This window comes from Thrips palmi, unplaced genomic scaffold, assembly GCF_012932325.1.
Source record: "Thrips palmi isolate BJ-2018 unplaced genomic scaffold, TpBJ-2018v1 HiC_scaffold_17, whole genome shotgun sequence".
In the NCBI taxonomy this organism is placed as follows: Eukaryota; Metazoa; Arthropoda; class Insecta; order Thysanoptera; family Thripidae; genus Thrips; species Thrips palmi.
Genome location: NW_023144626.1, coordinates 98,293 through 117,549, shown reverse-complemented (window position 1 = coordinate 117,549; position 19,257 = coordinate 98,293). Strand labels below are relative to the sequence as shown.

General features: G+C 53.5%; 2 protein-coding genes across 3 annotated transcripts; both read right to left on the bottom strand.

Moving 5' to 3' along the window:
• Positions 1-286: 286 nt before the first annotated feature.
• LOC117643827 lies at positions 287-8,616 on the bottom strand. 2 transcript variants are annotated; one of them, XM_034382942.1, is made up of 7 exons: positions 8,481-8,616; positions 6,039-6,128; positions 3,825-3,917; positions 3,267-3,414; positions 2,410-2,693; positions 1,429-1,795; positions 287-1,079 (listed from the first exon to the last, which is right to left on the bottom strand). In XM_034382942.1, exons 2-6 carry the CDS (start codon positions 6,112-6,114, stop codon positions 1,644-1,646), a joined length of 753 nt encoding a protein of 250 aa, XP_034238833.1. In that variant the 5' UTR covers positions 6,115-6,128; positions 8,481-8,616; the 3' UTR covers positions 287-1,079; positions 1,429-1,643. The 2 variants fall into 2 exon arrangements, with proteins under 2 accessions (XP_034238833.1, XP_034238832.1); XM_034382941.1 differs by lacking the exon at positions 287-1,079 and adding an exon at positions 1,089-1,327.
• Positions 8,617-10,433: 1,817 nt separating this feature from the next.
• Positions 10,434-18,887, bottom strand: LOC117643825 (protein takeout-like). The gene is made up of 7 exons (XM_034382940.1): positions 18,758-18,887; positions 15,818-15,905; positions 14,394-14,486; positions 13,639-13,786; positions 12,133-12,266; positions 11,536-11,685; positions 10,434-10,891 (listed from the first exon to the last, which is right to left on the bottom strand). Exons 2-7 carry the CDS (start codon positions 15,897-15,899, stop codon positions 10,740-10,742), a joined length of 759 nt encoding a protein of 252 aa, XP_034238831.1. The 5' UTR covers positions 15,900-15,905; positions 18,758-18,887; the 3' UTR covers positions 10,434-10,739.
• Positions 18,888-19,257: the final 370 nt, after the last annotated feature.

Genomic DNA, 19,257 nt, shown 5'->3' with positions numbered 1-19,257 from the left:
TTGTCATACAATTGTGCCTACCTTCTGGGCGGTGGCTCGGGTCCGGCCGGAATCTGAGGCTCCGGCCGGAGATTTTCAAAAGTTCCGGCCGAACGAAAAGTTCCGACCGGACTTCAAAAATGTCCGGCCGGACCGAGAAATCCGCCGTAAAAAAGCCACCTCCGGCCGGAAAAAGGCTAAGTTCCGGCCGGAACTAGAAATTCCGGCCGGAATCAGGGCCGGAATTTTCGGCTGGGTTCTACAGTTTTGGAGCTTTCGGAACAAGGGCAAAAACAAACCACAACAGTTCAAAGTAAACACTAACTTATATTATTATTACTTTATAAAAGTAGCCTAAGAAATCACAAAATTCACAACGGTGGAAGCGAAAATTATTTACAGGCATGAGGCAGCTGGGATGGGAATGCAGTCTTTTCATATTTGTTTAAAATCTACGTTTTCGATGACACACCGTGAAGTTAATTCATAAATATGCGCTGCTCTACGCAGGAGCGGTAAAGGTAACTTTTTTTTGCAGCAATAGAGGAGTATTGCTGTTTTTTTTTGTCGATCACAGAAGGGCGCGTCCTCGTGGCCACGGAGAGTATTGTGTTGCCATGGGAACGTCGCTAGTCTCGCACGAGGTACCGCACGGGCACCTTGGCCAGCAGGCTGAGGCTAGTCTCGCACGAGGTACCGCACGGGCACCTTGGCCAGCAGGCTGAGGCTAGTCTCGCACGAGGTACCGCACGGGCACCTTGGCCAGCAGGCTGAGGCTAGTCTCGCACGAGGTACCGCACGGGCACCTTGGCCAGCAGGCTGAGACTAGTCTCGCACGAGGTACCGCACGGGCACCTTGGCCAGCAGGCTGAGACTAGTCTCGCACGAGGTACCGCACGGGCACCTTGGCCAGCAGGCTGAGGCTAGTCTCGCACGAGGTACCGCACGGGCACCTTGGCCAGCAGGCTGAGGCTAGTCTCGCACGAGGTACCGCACGGGCACCTTGGCCAGCAGGCTGAGGCTAGTCTCGCACGAGGTACCGCACGGGCACCTTGGCCAGCAGGCTGAGACTAGTCTCGCACGAGGTACCGCACGGGCACCTTGGCCAGCAGGCTGAGACTAGTCTCGCACGAGGTACTGCATGGGCACCTTGGCCAGCAGGCTGTTGGCCAGGCTAGACTCGCAGGAGGTACTGCATGGGCACCTTGGCCAGCAGGAGGCTAGTCTCGCTCGAGGTACCGTACGGGCACCTTGGCCAGCAGGCTGAGGCTAGTCTCGCACGAGGTACTGCATGGGCACCTTGGCCAGCAGGCTGAGGCTAGTCTCGCACGAGGTACCGCACGGGCACCTTGGCCAGCAGGCTGTTGGCCAGGCTAGTCTCGCACGAGGTACTGCACGGGCACCTTGGCCAGCAGGAGGCTAGTCTCGCACGAGGTACCGTACGGGCACCTTGGCCAGCAGGCTGAGGCTAGTCTCGCACGAGGTACCGCACGGGCACCTTGGCCAGCAGGCTGAGGCTAGTCTCGCACGAGGTACCGCACGGGCACCTTGGCCAGCAGGCTGAGGCTAGTCTCGCACGAGGTACCGCACGGGCACCTTGGCCAGCAGGCTGAGGCTAGTCTCGCACGAGGTACCGCACGGGCACCTTGGCCAGCAGGCTGAGGCTAGTCTCGCACGAGGTACTGCACGGGCACCTTGGCCAGCAGGCTGTTGGCCAGGCCCATGAACACCTCGGCGATCTTGAGCCGGAGCTGCGGCATCATGGCCTCCAGCACCTCGTGCCCGTTGCTCCGCAGAAACAGGTTGGTCGCCTCGGCTGCAAAAGAGAGATAGAGAAACAATGAAGTATTTGAGCCCAGGGCTGTGCTGTACGCGAGTAAGAGGTGAGGCCTAGCCGTCGCGGCGCCGGTCTGGCAAGCTGGCAGCCTGATGGGTTGCCTAGCGACCACGGCGCACGGCCAGCAGGTTGATGGGTGGCCTGGCTACGGCGTGAAGCGTCGCAGCAGCCCCCCGGACAGCCGAGTTACTCAGAGGAGCAGTTTCGTCGCTCTGTCTCTGTCGGACTCCAGAGGCGAGAGAGACGGAGCGACAAAACACTCTTCTGAATCTCTTATCAGGTGGGATTGTTTGGTGTGATCGCCTGGCAGCGCACAGTGGGCCAGAAGAGCGGCGAGGCGGCCGTCTGTAGACACGTTTTGAGCTTCAGAGGCCCTAAACAGGACTCGATCAGAACGTGTGATCCCGACCCCACTAAATGGATTCCTCGTTCGAAAAGCAATCCATTGATGGGATCACACGTTCTGATAGAGCCTCATGTAGCGACTCTGGAGTTGAAAACGCGTTTAGAGTTTTGGCCGGTCTCCATCGGTCTTCTGGCCCACCGGGCCGCCGTGCAACAACGGTGCAAACGAAACGGGGGGTGGAACTCACTGAGGATGGCATTGTTGTTGAAGGCCCTCTTGATGCCCATGTTGACGTCCTTGATCTTGAGGTCCACGTTTAGCTTCTCGACGCGCATGTAGTCCTTGCCGTCGCGCGGCGCGGTGCTGACGGTGCCCCGGACCACGGCGTTGACGCCACCCAGCAGCGCGCTGAAGGATCCCTTGCCGGAGGCGGGGATGATGATGAGCACCCCGGAGGACGTGTAGTCCGCCTTGATGCGCAGCGAGGGGATGCGGATCTGCAGGTCGAACGGGCCGCCGTTCTCGCCCAGCCTGAAACGCAACGAGGCAAACCCACTGTAAAATTTCGAGTACAACGAGGAATGTCTTCACGCTTACCCTACGAAGTATTTTGAGCATACATTATACAAACTAATTTACTTTGTTATACGAAGAAATAACTCGTAAATTACGAAGTCTTTTCTTCGTAAGCTTATGCATGCTCAAAATACATTTTTATAACAAACTGCTTTTCTTTGTAAGGTCTAAATAGTATTTAAGGTTTTCTCAGTGTTAGACTGTGCTAGATTTCTGGTGTATCTGCCACACACGTAGCCTACCTACAGGTGGTTTTTGCCACCTGAATGCGAAAAGTGTTCAAAACTTGTACAACGAATGTAGGAAGTTTTACTACCTTGCATCGAGGACACAGCGTGGCGTGACGCGCGATTGTTTGCGGCGCTCAAGGTTCCTGGTTCAACTCCTATGACAGAAGTCACATTTTTTCCCCCGGCTGTCGCCGTTTGAGTGACACCGCGTCCGTGGACAAAAGCGCCAGTTGCGACGCGTCGCACGAACTCGCCCTGCCGGGCCTTGCCGTGCCGTGCCTTGCCGTGCCGTGCCTACCTCAGCCTGGAGACGGAGAAGTTGCTGGCGCCGTACAAGTCGATGTCCCTCAGGTGGACGCGGTAGCCGTTGGGGCCCGTCGTCAGCGACAGCGACAGTTCGTTGAGGCGGAAGGGCTCGGCGGCGGGCAGGTTGATCTCCGGGATACCTGTAGGACGATGGACGGGTCAAACAGGGTCAAACCCAAACCATGGTCAAATACTTGCGGTCACCACGCACAGTGGGTCAGAAGACCGGTAGGATGGAGGCGGTCAAAATACCGGACGCGTTTTGAGCTCCAGACTCGTCAAATGGGACTCAAATCGAACGTGTGACCCCACCAATGGATTGCTCTCCGAACGAGGAATCCATTGGTAGGGTCACACGATAGTTTCGATCCCTTTTAAGCGACTCTGGGGCTCAAAACGCGACAAGAGTTTTGGCCCGCCTGCGCTAGTGTTCTTGCTGTTATCCGAAAAAAAATCCAGGTAATCCGTAATCCGGCTGATACCAAATTCACCAGTTACCCCCTCGGTGGTGAAAGAAAAGTGCACCCTAATGGGGCTGATGACCTCCTACCTTGCGCCAGCCAGGGCCTGATGTGCATCATGGCGTGGACGAAGCACTCCGTCACCTTCGGGTCGCTCCACCGGCACTGGCTGATGTAGGGCGCTGCGAGACAGAAAGAGAAAGAACAGCCCCCAATTAGTGCCGAGCCATCGAGTCAAAAATAACGCGGCGACCGAGGCGACATTGCGCAATGTCCAAGCGAGGTGCGGGCGGGGCTAGTGCTCCGATGGGGCGTGGCGTGGCGTGGCGGGGCGGGGTGGGGCGGGGCGTGGCGGGGCGGCCAGGTCTCCAGCACTTTCACTGTCGGCACGTGCTTCTGTCAGGGCACCGCGGTGGCGGCGGGCCGCGCGGACAGCACACTGATTCCGAAAGTCGTTTTCGTCGCTCTGTCTCTCTCACACTGACGGGGCGTTCGGTCCTCTGCGAGAGAGACAGCGCGACGAAAACGACTCTCGGAATGAGTCTGCCGGGCGGGCCGGGTGCAGCGCCAGCGCTCCGCAGAGTGAGTGCGTTACGCCCGTTGCACCACGGCGTCCCCGCGGAGGGCGCAGCCTAGGCGCAGCACAGCCATAGGCGCTCTCAGGGCGCAGCACGGCAGTGCCTGCGTCCTCCTCATAAAGCCAGACGCTTCGACGCGTTTTGTTGTTCTGTTCCACACCAACAGCTTGCCAAAGTCCTGCAGGCTGATGCCGAACACGCTTTCGTCGCGCTGTCTCTCTTGCACTCATGGGGCGCCCCATTAGGTGCGAGAGGGACCAAGCGACGAAAGCGATGTTTGGAATCGCTCTGCTGCCGTCCTGTGCCACCCGGTGGCCACGCAATGCGGCCATCGTAAACGCGCCGGATCGTTTCTGGAGGCGCCGCCGGGCCACGCCACGCCGCGCCACGCCACGCCACGCCACGCCACGCCACGCCGCGCCACGCCGCGCCACGCCACGCCACGCCACGCCACGCCAGGCCACGCCACGCCACGCCACGCCACGCTACGCCACGCCACGCCACGCCCGCCAGGCCGCGCAACGCCACGCCACGCTACGCCACGCCACGCCACGCCACGCCAGGCCGCGCACGCCACGCCACGCCACGCCACGCCACGCCAGGCCGCGCACGCCACGCCACGCCACGCCACGCCAGGCCGCGCAACGCCACGCCACGCTACGCCACGCCACGCCAGGCCACGCCACGCCACGCCACGCCACGCCACGCCACGCCACGCCACGCCACGCCACGCCAGGCCAGGCCAGGCCATGCCACGCCACACTACGACGGGGCGATGGAGCGGCGGCCGGCCTGGGCAGAAGACTCGCTGACCAACAATGCCGATTCCGCGGCCCGACGCCGCAAGGCTGGAAGGTTGGAAGGAGCAGCGCGGAAGTCCTTAGCAGCCGCGGCGTGGCGCGGCGCGGCTTTCTCCACAGCCGGCCGCTCCTGCAGGCCGAACAGGGCTTCGTCGCTCTGTCTCTCTCGCACCCTCAGGGAGCACCCCTCGAGTGCGAGAGAGACAGAGCGACGAAAGCGCCGTTCGGTGTGCTTTAGTCACGGCACGCCGAGGCGGAAGCGCCTGGCAGGTAGGCAACGCGTGGCGAGGCGCGCGGGCCTGCGTTACGGGTCGGCCTGCCTGCCGGGCTGATCATTATCATTAAGGGCTAAGGAGGGAGATGGTGGCTGGGGCGTCTGCAGACTGATTCAGAGAGTTGTTTTCATCGCTCTGTTTCTCTCGCATCTTACGGAATGCCGCATGAGTGTGAGAGAGACGGACAGGACAGTGCGACGAGTAGACGATTTTCTGAATAGCCTGCTGAATGCATGTTGGATAAGATATTGTTGCTGGTCGCGGCATTTGGTGGTCGTGGTGGTGGTGGTGGTGGTGGTGGTGAGATGATGGTGGTGATGGTGGTGTTGACGGTGGTGGTGGTGTTAACAGTGGTGGTGGTGTTGCTTGTGGTGTGGGTGGTGGTGGTGGAGGTGGTGGCAAGGTGGTGGTGGTGGTGGTGGTATTGGTGGTGGTGTTGATGGTGGTGTTGGTGGTGGTGTTGGTGGTGATTGTAGTGGTGGTGGTGGTTGTAGTGGTGGTGGTGCTGGTGGTGGTGCTGGAGGCGGTGCTGGTGCTGGTGGTGGTAGTGGTGGTGGTGGTGGTGTTGATGGTTTGGTTGTGGTGTTGGTGGTGGTGGTTGTGGTGCTGGTGTTGCATGTTGTCTTGGTGGTGGTTGTAGTGGTACTCACGCAGGGTCTCTGCGGCGATCGCCACCCCCGCGAGCTGCGACAGGGCGACGCTGGCGATGACCAGGATGACGACCATGATGGCGGCTGGGTCTGCGGCAGACAACGTTCACTCGTTCACTGCGCGTCGGTCGACTTGCAGTGGTGCATACGCAGACCGGGCATTCCCCACCCCTTCCCCGGCCTCCTCCACGACACTCGTAGTGACGGTCGAAGTGACGGACGCCGCGTCCAGCTTTGAGGTGACGCGGTTTAATTGGCGCCCAACGACGTTTAATCGCGTTCCATTATTCGCACGCGAGGCGGAGTAAGACACGCAATCCTGCCCAACATGAGAGATTCTACTGCTTGGACCAATCAAAGCGCGTCTTTAGGTCATGACTCCATGTTTGCATTCACAAATATGCGAAATCGTTAATGAAAATGCTCTCAAGAAGCGCTTTGATTGGTCCAAGTGGTAGAATTTCTCATGTTCATCATGATTGATTGATTGCTCGTTGCTCGCGATCTCTTGACGAAACACGGCTCAGGGGGTTCTGCATAGGGGTGCGAGTGCAACAGAGCAACGGTACGATTCTGCTGAATCGTTCAGCAGCAGACTGATTCCGAGGGGGTCGTCGTTCTCTCTCTCTCTCTCTCTAAAATTACTTTCAATAAAAAAAAATTGTGTTAAAAGTTATCAAACAAAATGTAAAAACGGCATTCACCACTTACATCAAAACCTCAAGAAGCATAAAAACAGCATGCTCATTGTACCAAATTGACTCTAGTCCTACATCATCCCAATGATTGTTAATTCAAATCCCCCCAATAAAACATTTTTATAAACTAAACTCTCTCTCTCTCTCTCTCTCTCTCTCTCTCTCTCTCTCTCTCTCTCTCTCTCTCTCTCTCTCTCTCTCTCTCTCTCTCTCTCTCTCTCTCTCATTCCGTGGTCTCTCCGTTAGGGTGCGAGAGAGACAGAGAGGCCGTCGGCACTGACGTGAGTCACGTGGCGGCTGGAGTGGACCGCACTCGCCGACTGTGCGGCCGCCTCAATGCCGGTGTCGATTCATCTTGCACTAAACACTTTCTCTCTCTTTCTCGCTATCCTTTCCACCCTTTCACGGTGTGTGAATGTGTGTCCTTCCGACTGTTGCGTAATGCGTCTATGGGGCGCCGCTGTTGGTCTAACGTCGTGCTTGAGTGTGTGTGTGTGTGTGTGTGTGTGTGTGTGTGTGTGTGTGTGTGTGTGTGTGTGTGTCTGTGTGTGCACCCACACTCGCACGCGAAACCACACACACGCGTACACACACGCGTACACACACGCGCGTACACACACACACACTCACACACTCACACCTACACACACACCTACACACACACACACACACACCTACACACACACACTTGCACCCTTACGGGTCAACGCCTCGGTGACACGGCGGCGCCAAGTGCTCCGACCTCGCCTTCGTCATGATTGCGGTTCGAGAGAGAGAGAGAGAGAGAGAGAGAGAGAGAGAGAGAGAGAGAGAGAGAGAGAGAGAGAGAGAGAGAGAGAGGGAGAGAGAGAGAGGCGCCGCAGCTTCTGTACCGCGCTCACCCCAGTGAATCCGTTCCGGGCCGCGTCGCCACCACACAGTGGCCTTGCTTCGCGGTGCTTTGCGCTCCGCGCCAGTCAAACTGATTCCGAGGGTCGTTTTTGTCCCTCTGCCTCTCTCGCACTTTTAGGCTCCCCGTATAGGTGCGAGTGAGACAAGAGAGACGACAACGACTCTCGGAATCAGTGTGCGGGGCAACTGCAGGACGGCATGGGAAGGGAAAGGGGAGAATCTTTCCGTCGGCGATTCAAAGAGAGGCCGGAGCGGCCAAGCGGAGCAATGCACAACGAAAATAAATACAGTGTACTGAATGCAATGTACTTACATCAAAAATTACCCTTTCCTTTCTGACTCTTCAGTTTGCAGGGTACCATTCGTATAGTGCCGTTCAAAACAGAATAAGGCTACTTCCTGCCTAAAAATAACAAAAAGCATAAGGGGTAACGTGACTTTTTGTAATATTTATTGTTTTTAACGGCACTATGCGAGTGGTACTCTGCAACCTGAAGAGTGAACAAGGGTGACTTTTAGAGAGTCAACCCAAAGGTTGGCGCTTGCTACCGTGTGACAGGCATGCTGAAAATAAGCGAGTTCATGGATGGCTAGTACAGTCTAATTTGCGGCCGTCCTGCCCCGTCCAATAACAAGCCATGTACACTTGTTTCTGTCAGTAAATAGACAATCATTCCCAATCATTAGCATCCTTCTGGTTGACTATCTGTAAGAGTCTCTATGAGCGTCGACCATGTACAGTCAGTTGGCAGAGTATGAAAGAAGCATTCACTCTGTATACGGAGTCAAATGCCAGTTGACAATGACAACCCTCCAACACCTCCCGGCTGTCCGGCGGCGCGGTCCGGCTCACCTGCGCGACGAGAGACTCGCTAGTCCTCCGGAGGTCCTCCCACGGGCTGCGCGCTGCGGCTTCTGGCGGTTCGCAACTGCAGTCCCCCTGGGACTACCGTCAGGCCACCGTCGGGCCAGCGTCAGATTCGCACGCCGACCCGGCCGAGCCTAAGGAAGGGAAGTGCCGGCCAGCGGGGGAAGGGGGCGGGGCGGGGCGGGGCGTGCGGGGCGGGGCGAGGAGAGGTAGGGCGGGGAGGGCCTTTGTATACGGGGCGGGATGCACTGAGGGTAGGGATGGGAGTGCTGGGTGGGGGCGAGTGGCGGTTTAACCAAGCGTGCGGCAGCAGAGTGGAAATAAATGCAAGAGCAGCCGAGCGATTCAGAAGACCAGTCGCTCTGTCTCTCTCGCACCCTTACGGAGAGCTCCGTGAGTGTGACAGAGACAGAGCGACGAGACGACTCTTTCTTAATCGCCCGGCAGTCTGCCGCCTGTATTAACGCACAGCGAAAAAAAGACAGATTAAAAGTTTCGTAAAACAAAAAGGAAGTGACTCGGGGGCTATGCACCCATTACTCATGGAGTGCTTCGCTGCTTTGCTGCTTCGGGCTTCGAGGCGGGTTCTGCATGATCATCTCGCCGCGTTTGCATTTCCCGCGTCTTTGTCCGCCAGTGTGGCGGCAGTGGTGGCAGTGGCAGCAGTGGCGGCGGTCGGGGGCCGAAAAACTCGACTGGAGTGTTGGCTTTCCGACTTAGCGACTCTTATTTTTATTTGAGACTGGAAAGGAATTTCAGCTGAGCTCATCGGAAAGGTACGTGCAGGAATAACAGCGTACGTTCGTTGCACCCGAGGCGGGGATTCTCCTCAAGGCCATCTCTAAAGAGTGCACTTTTAATTAAATTAAAATTGGTAGGAATATTAAGCACTACTAGCTGTTTGCACTCTGAATGTCTTACGATGGAAGGCTGCACCAACATATGACGGTGAAGATTTTCTCCATAATATAAACTAAATTCGTCAAAATGTCTGTAAATCTCAGAGGTATCTTATAAAGTGAGCTGCACTTCCATAATTCTACTCTATACGACTTTAAGAGCGTCCATTATGGCCCATCTTTAATAAACATAAAATTTGTAAAGTGAAAAGAAAAAAGAAATACCAGGAAGAGTCATTCTATCATGACTCAAGGCTTGGAATTTGAAACGTAACCCCTAAATTGAGCTCAGTTTGACTGCCGTGACCCTCGCCTGTCTAAGGGCACTCTCACACACTGTGCGTGGGAGAATATCATGGCGTGACCTCTGAGCGTAGTCGTACACTTTATTCTAGCATACGCTTGGAGACTTACGCTCGAAGTCAAGCAAGCCTAAAGAAGAGATTCTCCCATGAATTCGGATGGGAGGAAGAGGAGCTGAACGCAATACCACGCTTGATGTCGAATATAAAAAACACTTTGCGTACACTGGTAAAACAAAGGCATAAAAATTACGCCCTTTAGGGCATAAATACTCTTTTACGCCCTTGCAAGGGCATAAATCGTTTTATGCCCTTGGGAAGGGCGTAAATGGTGTAGGAATTTCAAGCAAAATTTTAATGCCCTTCCCAAAGGCATTAACGATTTATGCCCTTTAAGGGCGTAAATCGTTTACGTCCTTAAAGGGCATAATTTTTATGCCTTTGTTTCACCAGTGTAGTAACCACTATGCGAATATGCGTAGTAACCACTATAACCACTATGCCCAGTAACCACTATGCCTAGAAACCACCATGCCTAGTAACCACTATGCCTAGAAACCACTCTGCCTACTATAGAAACCACTATGTGACCATGCGTATAGTACTAACCATATGTGACTCCGCAGTCACCACTATGCGCTGTAGCCACTACGCTTAAAAGAAAAGCGTAAAAGATCGCCAATGGAGCCGAGGCAGACGGCCAAACTGATGTGATTGGGTTAGGGAAATACTCTTAATTTCTTTCGCGATGTTTATTTTGGCTGTATCGTACACTGGCGTGGTATGCAAATCGCGGCGAAGGCGGCCTCTAGCAGCGGCGCCGTGCGAGGAGGCAACCCAACCTACTCGCCTTCTCTCGCGAGGCGCGGCGAGTCCCGAGTCCTGCGGAGTCGGTTGGGTTGCCTGGCAGCGAGGCGCAGGCTTGCGCAGGCTGCAGCGCACTCTTCTTGTCTTGGGAGGTCTTTTACTTTCACTTGCGTACGGAACGGATGTTTTGACTAGACTGGGTTGTTGACGCGAGCGAAGGGCCGTGCGTTGGACAATCACTTGGGAAACAAGTCCTCCAGCGGGAACTTGTCGAACACCTTCTTGGCCACGTCCCGCAGCAAGGTGCTCACGGCCTCGTTGATGACGGGCTTCAGCTCCGAGTACACCGCCTGCCAGTTGTCGCTCATGAACTGGTTCATCGTGTCGCCTTTAAACAAAAAAAATAGTTCAAAATTTGTTTCAGTTATTTTTGGCTGTGATACAAGGAATGTGACGTCATAGTCGTCAGAATGTGAATCTTTTTCACGTTCGTTTATTCAAACGATATCATATTTGTTCGAATGTGGCACTTTCGTTTTAGTAGGATGGTACATTCGTTTGAGCGACGGCCACCATATTAAAACGGTCAACATTGTAACGACTGTGTCACATTCGCTTGAACGTGGGTCCACATTGAAACAAATATGTAAAATTCGTTTGAACGTGGGTCAACATTGAAACGACTGTGTCACATTCGTCTGAAAGTGGGTCAAAATAGAAACGGACTGTGTCACATTCGTTTGATCGTGGGTCGGCATTGAAACGATTGTGTCACATTCAACTGATCGAGGTGAAAACGATATCGTCTGAACATGGGCCACCATTGAAACAAATGTCGGATTCGTTTGAACGTGGTCAACATTGAAATGGCTGTGTTTCATTCGTTTGAACGTGGGTCAACACATTGAACCGAATGTATAACAGCATATTTAAATGAACGTAACAAAATTCACTCTTATACAAATATGACGTCACTATTCGTTGATCGTCGTTGATCAACAGCGCACGTCACTCTCGATTTGCTCCACGCACCGAGGACTTTGTTGCCGTTGAACAGGTTGTCCATGTGGATGGTGGCGTGGCCGACGTCCACGTCGAACTTCATGTCGTCCATGCCGAAGTAGGTCTTGTTCTTCTTGGTGACCTCGTGGCCGGTGATGGCAGCGCGCCCCTTCACCATGGCTGCAAAACAAATAGGGGAAATTGGTTTCTCGGTACTGTGGGTCGAACGAAGATCGCCTTATGGTAATGCTGAGTGTCGCGCCGGTGCGTCACCCGCCACCAGTGCTGCCACCGGCTGCCACACGACACGCAATTCCAACCATTTGCCAGTGCCGAAAGAGTTGCCAATCTCAACCACCCACTGTGGGAAAAAATCACAGTATTCATTTCTGATATGAAGAATTAGTCCGTAAATTACGAAGCTTTTTCTTTGTAAGCAAATGCATGCTCAAAATACTTAGTTAACAACCTGCTTTTGTTTGTGAGGTCTATAGTACAGTTTGTAAGGTTTTCTGAGTTTATGCAGGCTGAGTTAGGCAACCCTATTCTGCACTGGTGCATGGTGGAAATTTTTCGCTACTTATGAGACAGCACTGCACGACACCCGGCCAATAATAGGGTGCGTACTGTAGTTGCTCCAGCTGGGCCCGCTGCCGGTGATGGGCAGCACGAGGATCTGCCCCTTGATGTCGTAGTCGCCCCAAGTGTAGAACCAGTCCAGCGACACGGAGATGTCGATGCGGTAATTCGGCAAGTCGACCCTGGGAAGCAGAAGCCATGCCGTGAGACGCACAGTGGACTAAAGGCTAGTTAGTGGAGGTGGCCAAAACTCTAGACGCGTTTTGAGCTTCGGAGTCGCTGTGCAGAACTCAAACCAAACGAGTGACCCTACCAATGGATTCCTTGTTCAGAGAGCAATCCATTGATGGAGTCGTGCGGAGAATCTGGAGCCTAAACCGCGTTTAGAGATTTTGCCGCCTCCACCAGTCCCACCCACTGTCGGCGGTGCCAAGGAGGAGAGGTCGGCCCCCACCCGAATCGAGGGGTCGACAACTCGCATATTTCTTCGCACGCGTCCAAGGAACGGAAAAAGGTCACGGTGACGTCAAAGGAGCTCAAATTGATGAAACTTAGTCACACATGGCATCAGTAACCTTAATTTGCACTCTGCGAAAAAATGACGGTAAATCCTGGATAATTTTTTTGCCAAACTTTACCGTACTTCAAAAACCAGTATCCTCCGTACAGTCTACAGTATTTACCGTACTTGTTTTACAAAATATTCCGTAGTCTTTTAACAGTAGTTACCGTTCTTCCGTACAGTTCATGCCGTAGGAAAGACCAGATCTGGTCCCATCAAAGGCCGCTTCCAAGAAGTGCCCACATCAGGATCTTGAAAAACGGGGGTCGACCGACTGAAAAATTTTATTGCACCTTTCAATAGGTCTCGTCAAGACCTTTCCAACGAGTGGTCGGAAGAGGGGTCCAGGAGTCCGACTTCAGCAGTTGCGTACATCAGGAACTTGGAAAAAGAGGGTCAATCGACTGAACAAAATTATAGCAGTTTTTGATAGGTATTAAAAGTACGGGATTGCCGGGGGAAAATGTACGGGATTCCCTGTAAAAAAGTACGGCGTTTCCTGTAAAAAAAGTACGGTATTGCCTGTAAAAAAACGACGGCATTGCCTGTTAAAAAAAGTACGGTGAAGTCTGGAGTAATCAGTACAGGATTTACCGTGATCTTTTCTCGCAGTGTGTCTCGGTTTTTTGTTTTAAGTTCACATCACAATCATTAAAAGGATATCCATTGACGGGCATGTGTACACTCCCTCGTACACAGATGCTAATAGCAGTTGTCGTCCCTTCGACGCAAATAAAGACGGTAGTTTCTGGTAGGGAACTAGGTATGATTGGATCTTGTGGTGTCAATGGTCTTGAGCCTAGCGGAATTTGGTTACAACTAAAGAAGTCTCTTGGTCTCCGCACGGCAAAACCAACGTCCGGGTTTCCCAGACGCACCCTGGAAAAACAGGGCATTTTTCCAGGGTGCGCCTGGGAAACCCGGACGTTGGTTTTGCCGTGCGCAAGAAAATAGCTATCAACAAATTCAATCACCCTTAGAGCACTCCTTACTTGACGTCGTGGACTTTGACGTCGCTGAAGCCCTGGATGTGCAGTTCCTTGAAGGTGCTGGTGATGGACACGGGCCCGTTTCCTTGGTTCAGCGAGATCTCCGACACCACCATGGGGTCCAGGGAGTTCACCCTCAGTTCCGGGATGCCTGAACACAAAGCAGACAACGGTTAGCTCTTCACTGGTACAGCTAGGCGTACACCGCAAAGCCGGTGCCAAGTTTGCCTGCCACAAAACTGGCAAGACTGGCCCTAAAATACTTCCCAGCTTGCCAAAATTTGGCCTTGCTGGTGGCAGAAGCCCCAAATATTGGCTAGCTAATGAAGATTTTGGGTCAAAGCTTGCCAATGTTCGGGATTTAAAACAGGTTTTCAATTTTGTACCACACAAACCTGCCAGTGTATTTGCAATGTAAATGTGTCTTAGAACCAAGCTCTTGAAGATTTTACGCTTGAAGTTGACTGGAGAAAAGCACCTATGCATTGAAATGTCTCTTAACAGACGGGAGAGGACCGACCGAAAGTGTTCCCACATCTCCACTGGTAAAACTAAAGCGTAGTATTACCCTCTGTTTTCAAGCGTAATCAGGTTACGCTTGAAATCAAGCGTAACAGGCCCCACCGCCAAGATTCCCCCTATCTAAATGCATGGGGGAATTTCCAGAGTGTGCTTCATTTCAAGCGTAACGTCTTCAAGCGTAACTTTATGCTTGACTCAAGCCTAGAGTTACGCTTTAGTTTTACCAGTGTCCTTACCCTTCTTGAAGGTGGATCTTAACCCCATGATGGACTGCTTGACGCACTCGTTGAGCTCCGGGTCACTTCTTTTGCAGAGCTTGAACAGGTCACCTGTCGGCAAAGCGAAGAACAAGATGAGTCGAAAATATAACAAACGAGCAGTCGGCAACAAGGTCCCTGCGTGCGGAGAAGTTCAGAAAAAGGACCAGAAAAACGTGAATCCCTGCATAATCAAGGAAAAAGAGAAGTAAAAATTCGACTCGTCAGAGGGTCTGAATATTTATCACCATTTCCGCCGGCTGCGTCGTTGTTGCACTCAAAATGTGCATCCTCGAAATCACGCAGGGTCGTTTGATGTCTCGGATTTCAAAGCGATCGAACCGTTTATTAAAAATGTTAATTTAAAACAAAAATTAATAAGGACACAAGTAGCTACGAATGTGACACGGTAACCATTGGTATGTCCAGTCACATCATTGTCACGTTCGTTTGAATGCGACTTGCCCGAATGGTCATATGTAAACAACGTGGCATTCCATAATGAGCAAAATCAACTAAGACGGATCACTTCTTCCAGCGACCCTCTCCGATTTGCCTGATTTTTTGTAGGCTAACAAAAGGAGAGTCTAAAGCCAAAATATTATGTCCGGCAAAAATTTATTGCCAGAGATATGGCCAACTTTAGTTTAACTTTTGGAGAAAAAAACACGAATTTGGGTATTTTGGACTAATTTTACACTTTTCATAGTAGAGGGCTAAAATTTGGTTACATGATGTAAAATTGGCCAAGGAACAAGAATATAACCTCAAATCTGACCTCCGGCGAATACCTGAAGAGTAAACCCTCCACCCCCCCTCCAAAAAAAAACCGTTTTTTCTTGGGGTTTCTGGGAAAAATATGTGGACAAAATTTCTGATTATCTTATCTTGTAGAAAATGACACGATGAATCGAATTAGATCATGCGCAGATTTTTATGTCAATTCGTTTAGGAGATATAGCTGTTTAAAGTCTGCAAATTTTGCCATTTATGTTTTTAAAATGCAGGTTTTGAGCATTGTTTGACGTTTTTTGCCTCCTTGGTGTGTGTGGGTGTTCTTACCGTGTGGAAAAAGACGCGCTGAATTGAATGAAACCACGCACAGACGCGCACAGAGTTGTCTCTCAAACCGTTTAGGAGATATAGTGGTTTAAAGTATGGGCACGAGAGCTCCTGCAAACACCCGACAAGGCAGGCCCGCCAAACACGCCTGTTGGGCGGGCGGACTACCGTGCCCATACTTTGAACCGCTATATCTCCTAAACGATCCTATTATGCTTGCACCAAATTCACGGTGTAACATGACTCAGCTCAAATTTTGCTGTAAATCACGTGGAGCACTCTTCTTCTGCTTCGTTTCTTTGTTCGCCGTTAATTTTGGAAAACTGCCTGGCTGCACTCACCTGCTTTTATGGCCGTGACGGCGCCGCTCAACGACGCGATCACCAGCGCGCAAAAAGCGAGACGGGACGCGGACGGCGACATGGCGACCTGCAGAAGAAAAAGAGAGACAGACTGTACCATTGTGTTAATTGTGATACAATGCGCGTGTGAGCGAGCGCCGCTGTCGCCAGCGGACTGACCGCCCGTCTTCGGTTTGAACGTGTGAGAAAACCGAAACCCAGGCAGCCAAAGCAGACAGAGCCGTCTCGCGGATTTCCCAGAAAATAGTACGACCTTTCAGAGAGGCGTCTGTGTGGTGTGAAATTTGCGCAAGGAGACGTGCTGTGCCGCACTGTTGAAACAGTGTTCTGCACACTAAATGTTTTTTGTACAAATTTTGTACGAGACATCAAAGTTTTTTGTGCGCACGAACTTCTCGTACAAATTTGTACAAAATTGTACAAAATGGCGAAAAATGTCCACATTTTCGTACGAAAGTTGTACGAAAATTTCGTGTGCACTAAAAACTATGATGTCTCATACAAAATTGTACATAACATTTGGTGTGTGTCAAAATAACTGAAACTTTCATTCTTTGTCGCGTGGAACCCCCTCCCCGCCCCCCCCCCCCCCCCCCAAAAAAAAAAATAAATAAAAAAAAGTGGGTCCTTTTGCTTAGAGTGACTCATGTCAAGACATGAGCCTAAAAAACTTGCATCATGATGACAATCGAATTATCTATTATCTTGACTATCGGCACTTAAAAAGCACTCAAAAAAGCACTTAGCCACACTAACACACTTTTTTGGGTGCACTGTAATTGTTACATTATCGCGCAAAAGACTTTTTCTGTCAAATCAGCTGTTCGAAAAGAATTGCTATTTTATTCGTTTTGATTTAAGGCTCGTTCTGTGAGTGCGTAGCCGCCTCGCTCCACGCAAGGCCACGGCAACAGTGTACCCGCACTACGCACTGGCGCTGCTGCTCCTCCGTCTGCATTCAGAAGCATTAGAATGGAGTCGCCGGAGGACAGCGGCGACTGTTGTTGTTTTGATCCGCTCCAAGCCAAGAGCATTGTAGCGACTCGGAGCCGGGAAGGACGCCCGGGGCCACCGCGACGCAGCCTGCCCTCTCCCCCTCTCTCTCTCTGCCTAGCAGCCCAGTCACACGTCGGGGCGGACGCAACACCTCGCCCCGCCCCGCCACGCAAGTCAGGGTCAAGGGCGCGGCGCACGCACGTCTGGTCTAATCGGCCCCGGCGTGCACCGAGTCCGGTCCAGCCTAGCAGGACGCCGCCGGTACGCGTCCACACTGCAAAGGTCTTTAAAAAAAATATTTTCCTGAAGATGATTTCGCTGAGGTGAACCAACTTAGGGCCATGGGCCAGTTCGATACACGGTAAGATTCAGTCCTGGAAGATCCAGGACTGAGTCTTACCGTGTATTGAAAAGACACAAAAACACACCGGCAGCCACAATCCGCCACAATCTAAAGCTTGTTCAACGACAACTAGGGTGTGTTTTCGTCTACTGCCTGGAATGTATTGAGCCTATCGAACAGAGTTGATCACGAGGGGGAAAACGACTGAGAAATTTTGTGTACATCGGATGGATAACCCCGGATAACTCGCGGCTTACCTCCGGATTCCATGGAAAAATTTCCAGGATTATCATTGGATTACGCCGGATTACCCCGGATCACCCCAGAATTTCCCCGGATTACCCCGGATTACTTCGAAATTTCGTGTTATCCGGATAACGGAGTACCAATTCCGGATAACTGAAGTCGTTTCCCCCTCGGTTGATCAAGTCCTACAAGTCTTTTCTTCCGTGTGTATTTTTTTGAAGATTTTGGTGCACTTGGTACGGTAATGCACACTAGGAACTGCTGTGGAGGCCTTCGAGGGTGGGAGCGCGCCGCCAGGACGACACGGTGGGAACTCCTGCCGGGCCACTCCGAAGGATCACTTCGTCACTCATCTGTCTCTCTCGCACCCCTACGAGACGCCCCATGAGTGCGAGAGGGACGGGGCGACGAAACGATCCTTCAGAATCGCTCGGCTGCATCGGAACTCGGAACGATCTGCATTCTGCAGACTGATTCCGAGAGTCGTTTCCGTCGCTCTGTCTCTCTCGCACCTACGGGTCTCAAGTGCAATAGAGACAGAGCGACGGAAACGACTCTCGGAATCAGTCCGCTGCGGTGGCGTGCGCCAAGGCGTGCGACGGACGGCGGAAGCGTGCGCCGCTGCGGAACGACCGCCCCGATCGCCGGCAAAACGGCCATTCTCTGCCTTCGCTCTGTCTGTCTCGCACCCCTTCAGGAGCCCCCGGAGTGCGAGAGAGACAGAGCGACTTCGGAATCAGCCCGCCGATAAAGCCTTCGGAGCGCGACGAGCCCCGCGGAACGACAACGATGCCGTCGATGCCACGCACCGATGGCGCGGCGGGGCGGGGCGGGGCGGGGCGGGGCGGGGCGGGGCGGGGCGGGGCGGGGTGTCGCAGTTCCGTTGCGTACTCGGCATGCAGTGGGCGCTCTGCGCGACGCGCCTGGCGCTGCGGGAGCGGCAGACTGCAACCGCAAACCGCAACACCGCGTCACAGCGAAGCCAATAAGTGTCGGCGAAATCTTCCACCGTGGAAACGGGCACTCGTTCAAAAATGGGGCGGGGAAGGGGTTGCTCTCCAGAAACAGACGCGATGGGTCAAGCAAGCGGGTTGGTCTCCGGACCGCCGCGATTCGGCTGTGCACAGTCATGAGTGTGGTGTTTGAAAGAGAGTCAGCAGACTGCTTTCCAGGTCCGATTTCGTCGCTGTCTCTCTCGCACTCATGGGGTGTTCCGCAAGGGTGCGAGAGAGACCGAGTGGCGGGCAGTGCTCGGAATCAGCTTACCGCCGCGGTCCACGGAACTGCGGAGAGCTGCGGTGGCGGTGCCGGCGTCTCGTGGTCGCCGTTCCTACCTGTCCGGGGTCTTGTTCGCAGCGACGACAAGTACACCTGTAGGCAGCCGGGGCTGGCGCGGGCTGGCGGCACGCGCGACTGGTGCGGCGTTGTCTTGGGGAGACACTGCGGGGGCTGCCGGTGCCGAGCAGGCAGCACACTGGCCGCCGCCAGGCCGGCGCGTCGTCGAGGGCCTCGCGGCCAGCCACGCACCGCCACGCCACGCCCCGCCGGCCGCTGTGTCCGTGGTGGCCTACCAGCCGGGCGGAGGCTGTCTGGGGAGGGCAGCGAGGCGGATTGGTTGCCTGCCGGCCGGGCGCTGCGCACAGTGGGCCAGAACACCGGTGGCGGCGGTAAAAATTCTAGATGCGTTTTGAGCTCCAGAGTCGCTTAGTAGGATTCGAACCGAACGTGTGACCCTACCGATGGATTGCTCTCCGAACGAGGAATGCATCAATGGGGTCTCACGTTCGATTCGAGTCCTGTTTAGCGACTGTGGAATGGGAAACGCGTCTAGAAT

Excerpts from the sequence above, each read along its gene's own strand:
- LOC117643827 (XM_034382942.1), bottom strand. The coding sequence starts at position 6,114 with ATGGTCGTCATCCTGGTCATCGCCAGCGTCGCCCTGTCGCAGCTCGCG. Across the intron at positions 3,918-6,038 it reads GATCGCCGCAGAGACCCTGC|CGCCCTACATCAGCCAGTGC; the intron begins GTGAGTACCACT and ends TCTGTCTCGCAG. Across the intron at positions 1,796-2,409 it reads CAACAACAATGCCATCCTCA|CCGAGGCGACCAACCTGTTT; the intron begins GTGAGTTCCACC and ends TCTCTTTTGCAG.
- LOC117643825 (XM_034382940.1), bottom strand. The coding sequence starts at position 15,899 with ATGTCGCCGTCCGCGTCCCGTCTCGCTTTTTGCGCGCTGGTGATCGCG. Across the intron at positions 11,686-12,132 it reads GCCCAGCTGGAGCAACTACA|CCATGGTGAAGGGGCGCGCT; the intron begins GTACGCACCCTA and ends TTTGTTTTGCAG. Across the intron at positions 10,892-11,535 it reads CAACGGCAACAAAGTCCTCG|GCGACACGATGAACCAGTTC; the intron begins GTGCGTGGAGCA and ends TTTTGTTTAAAG.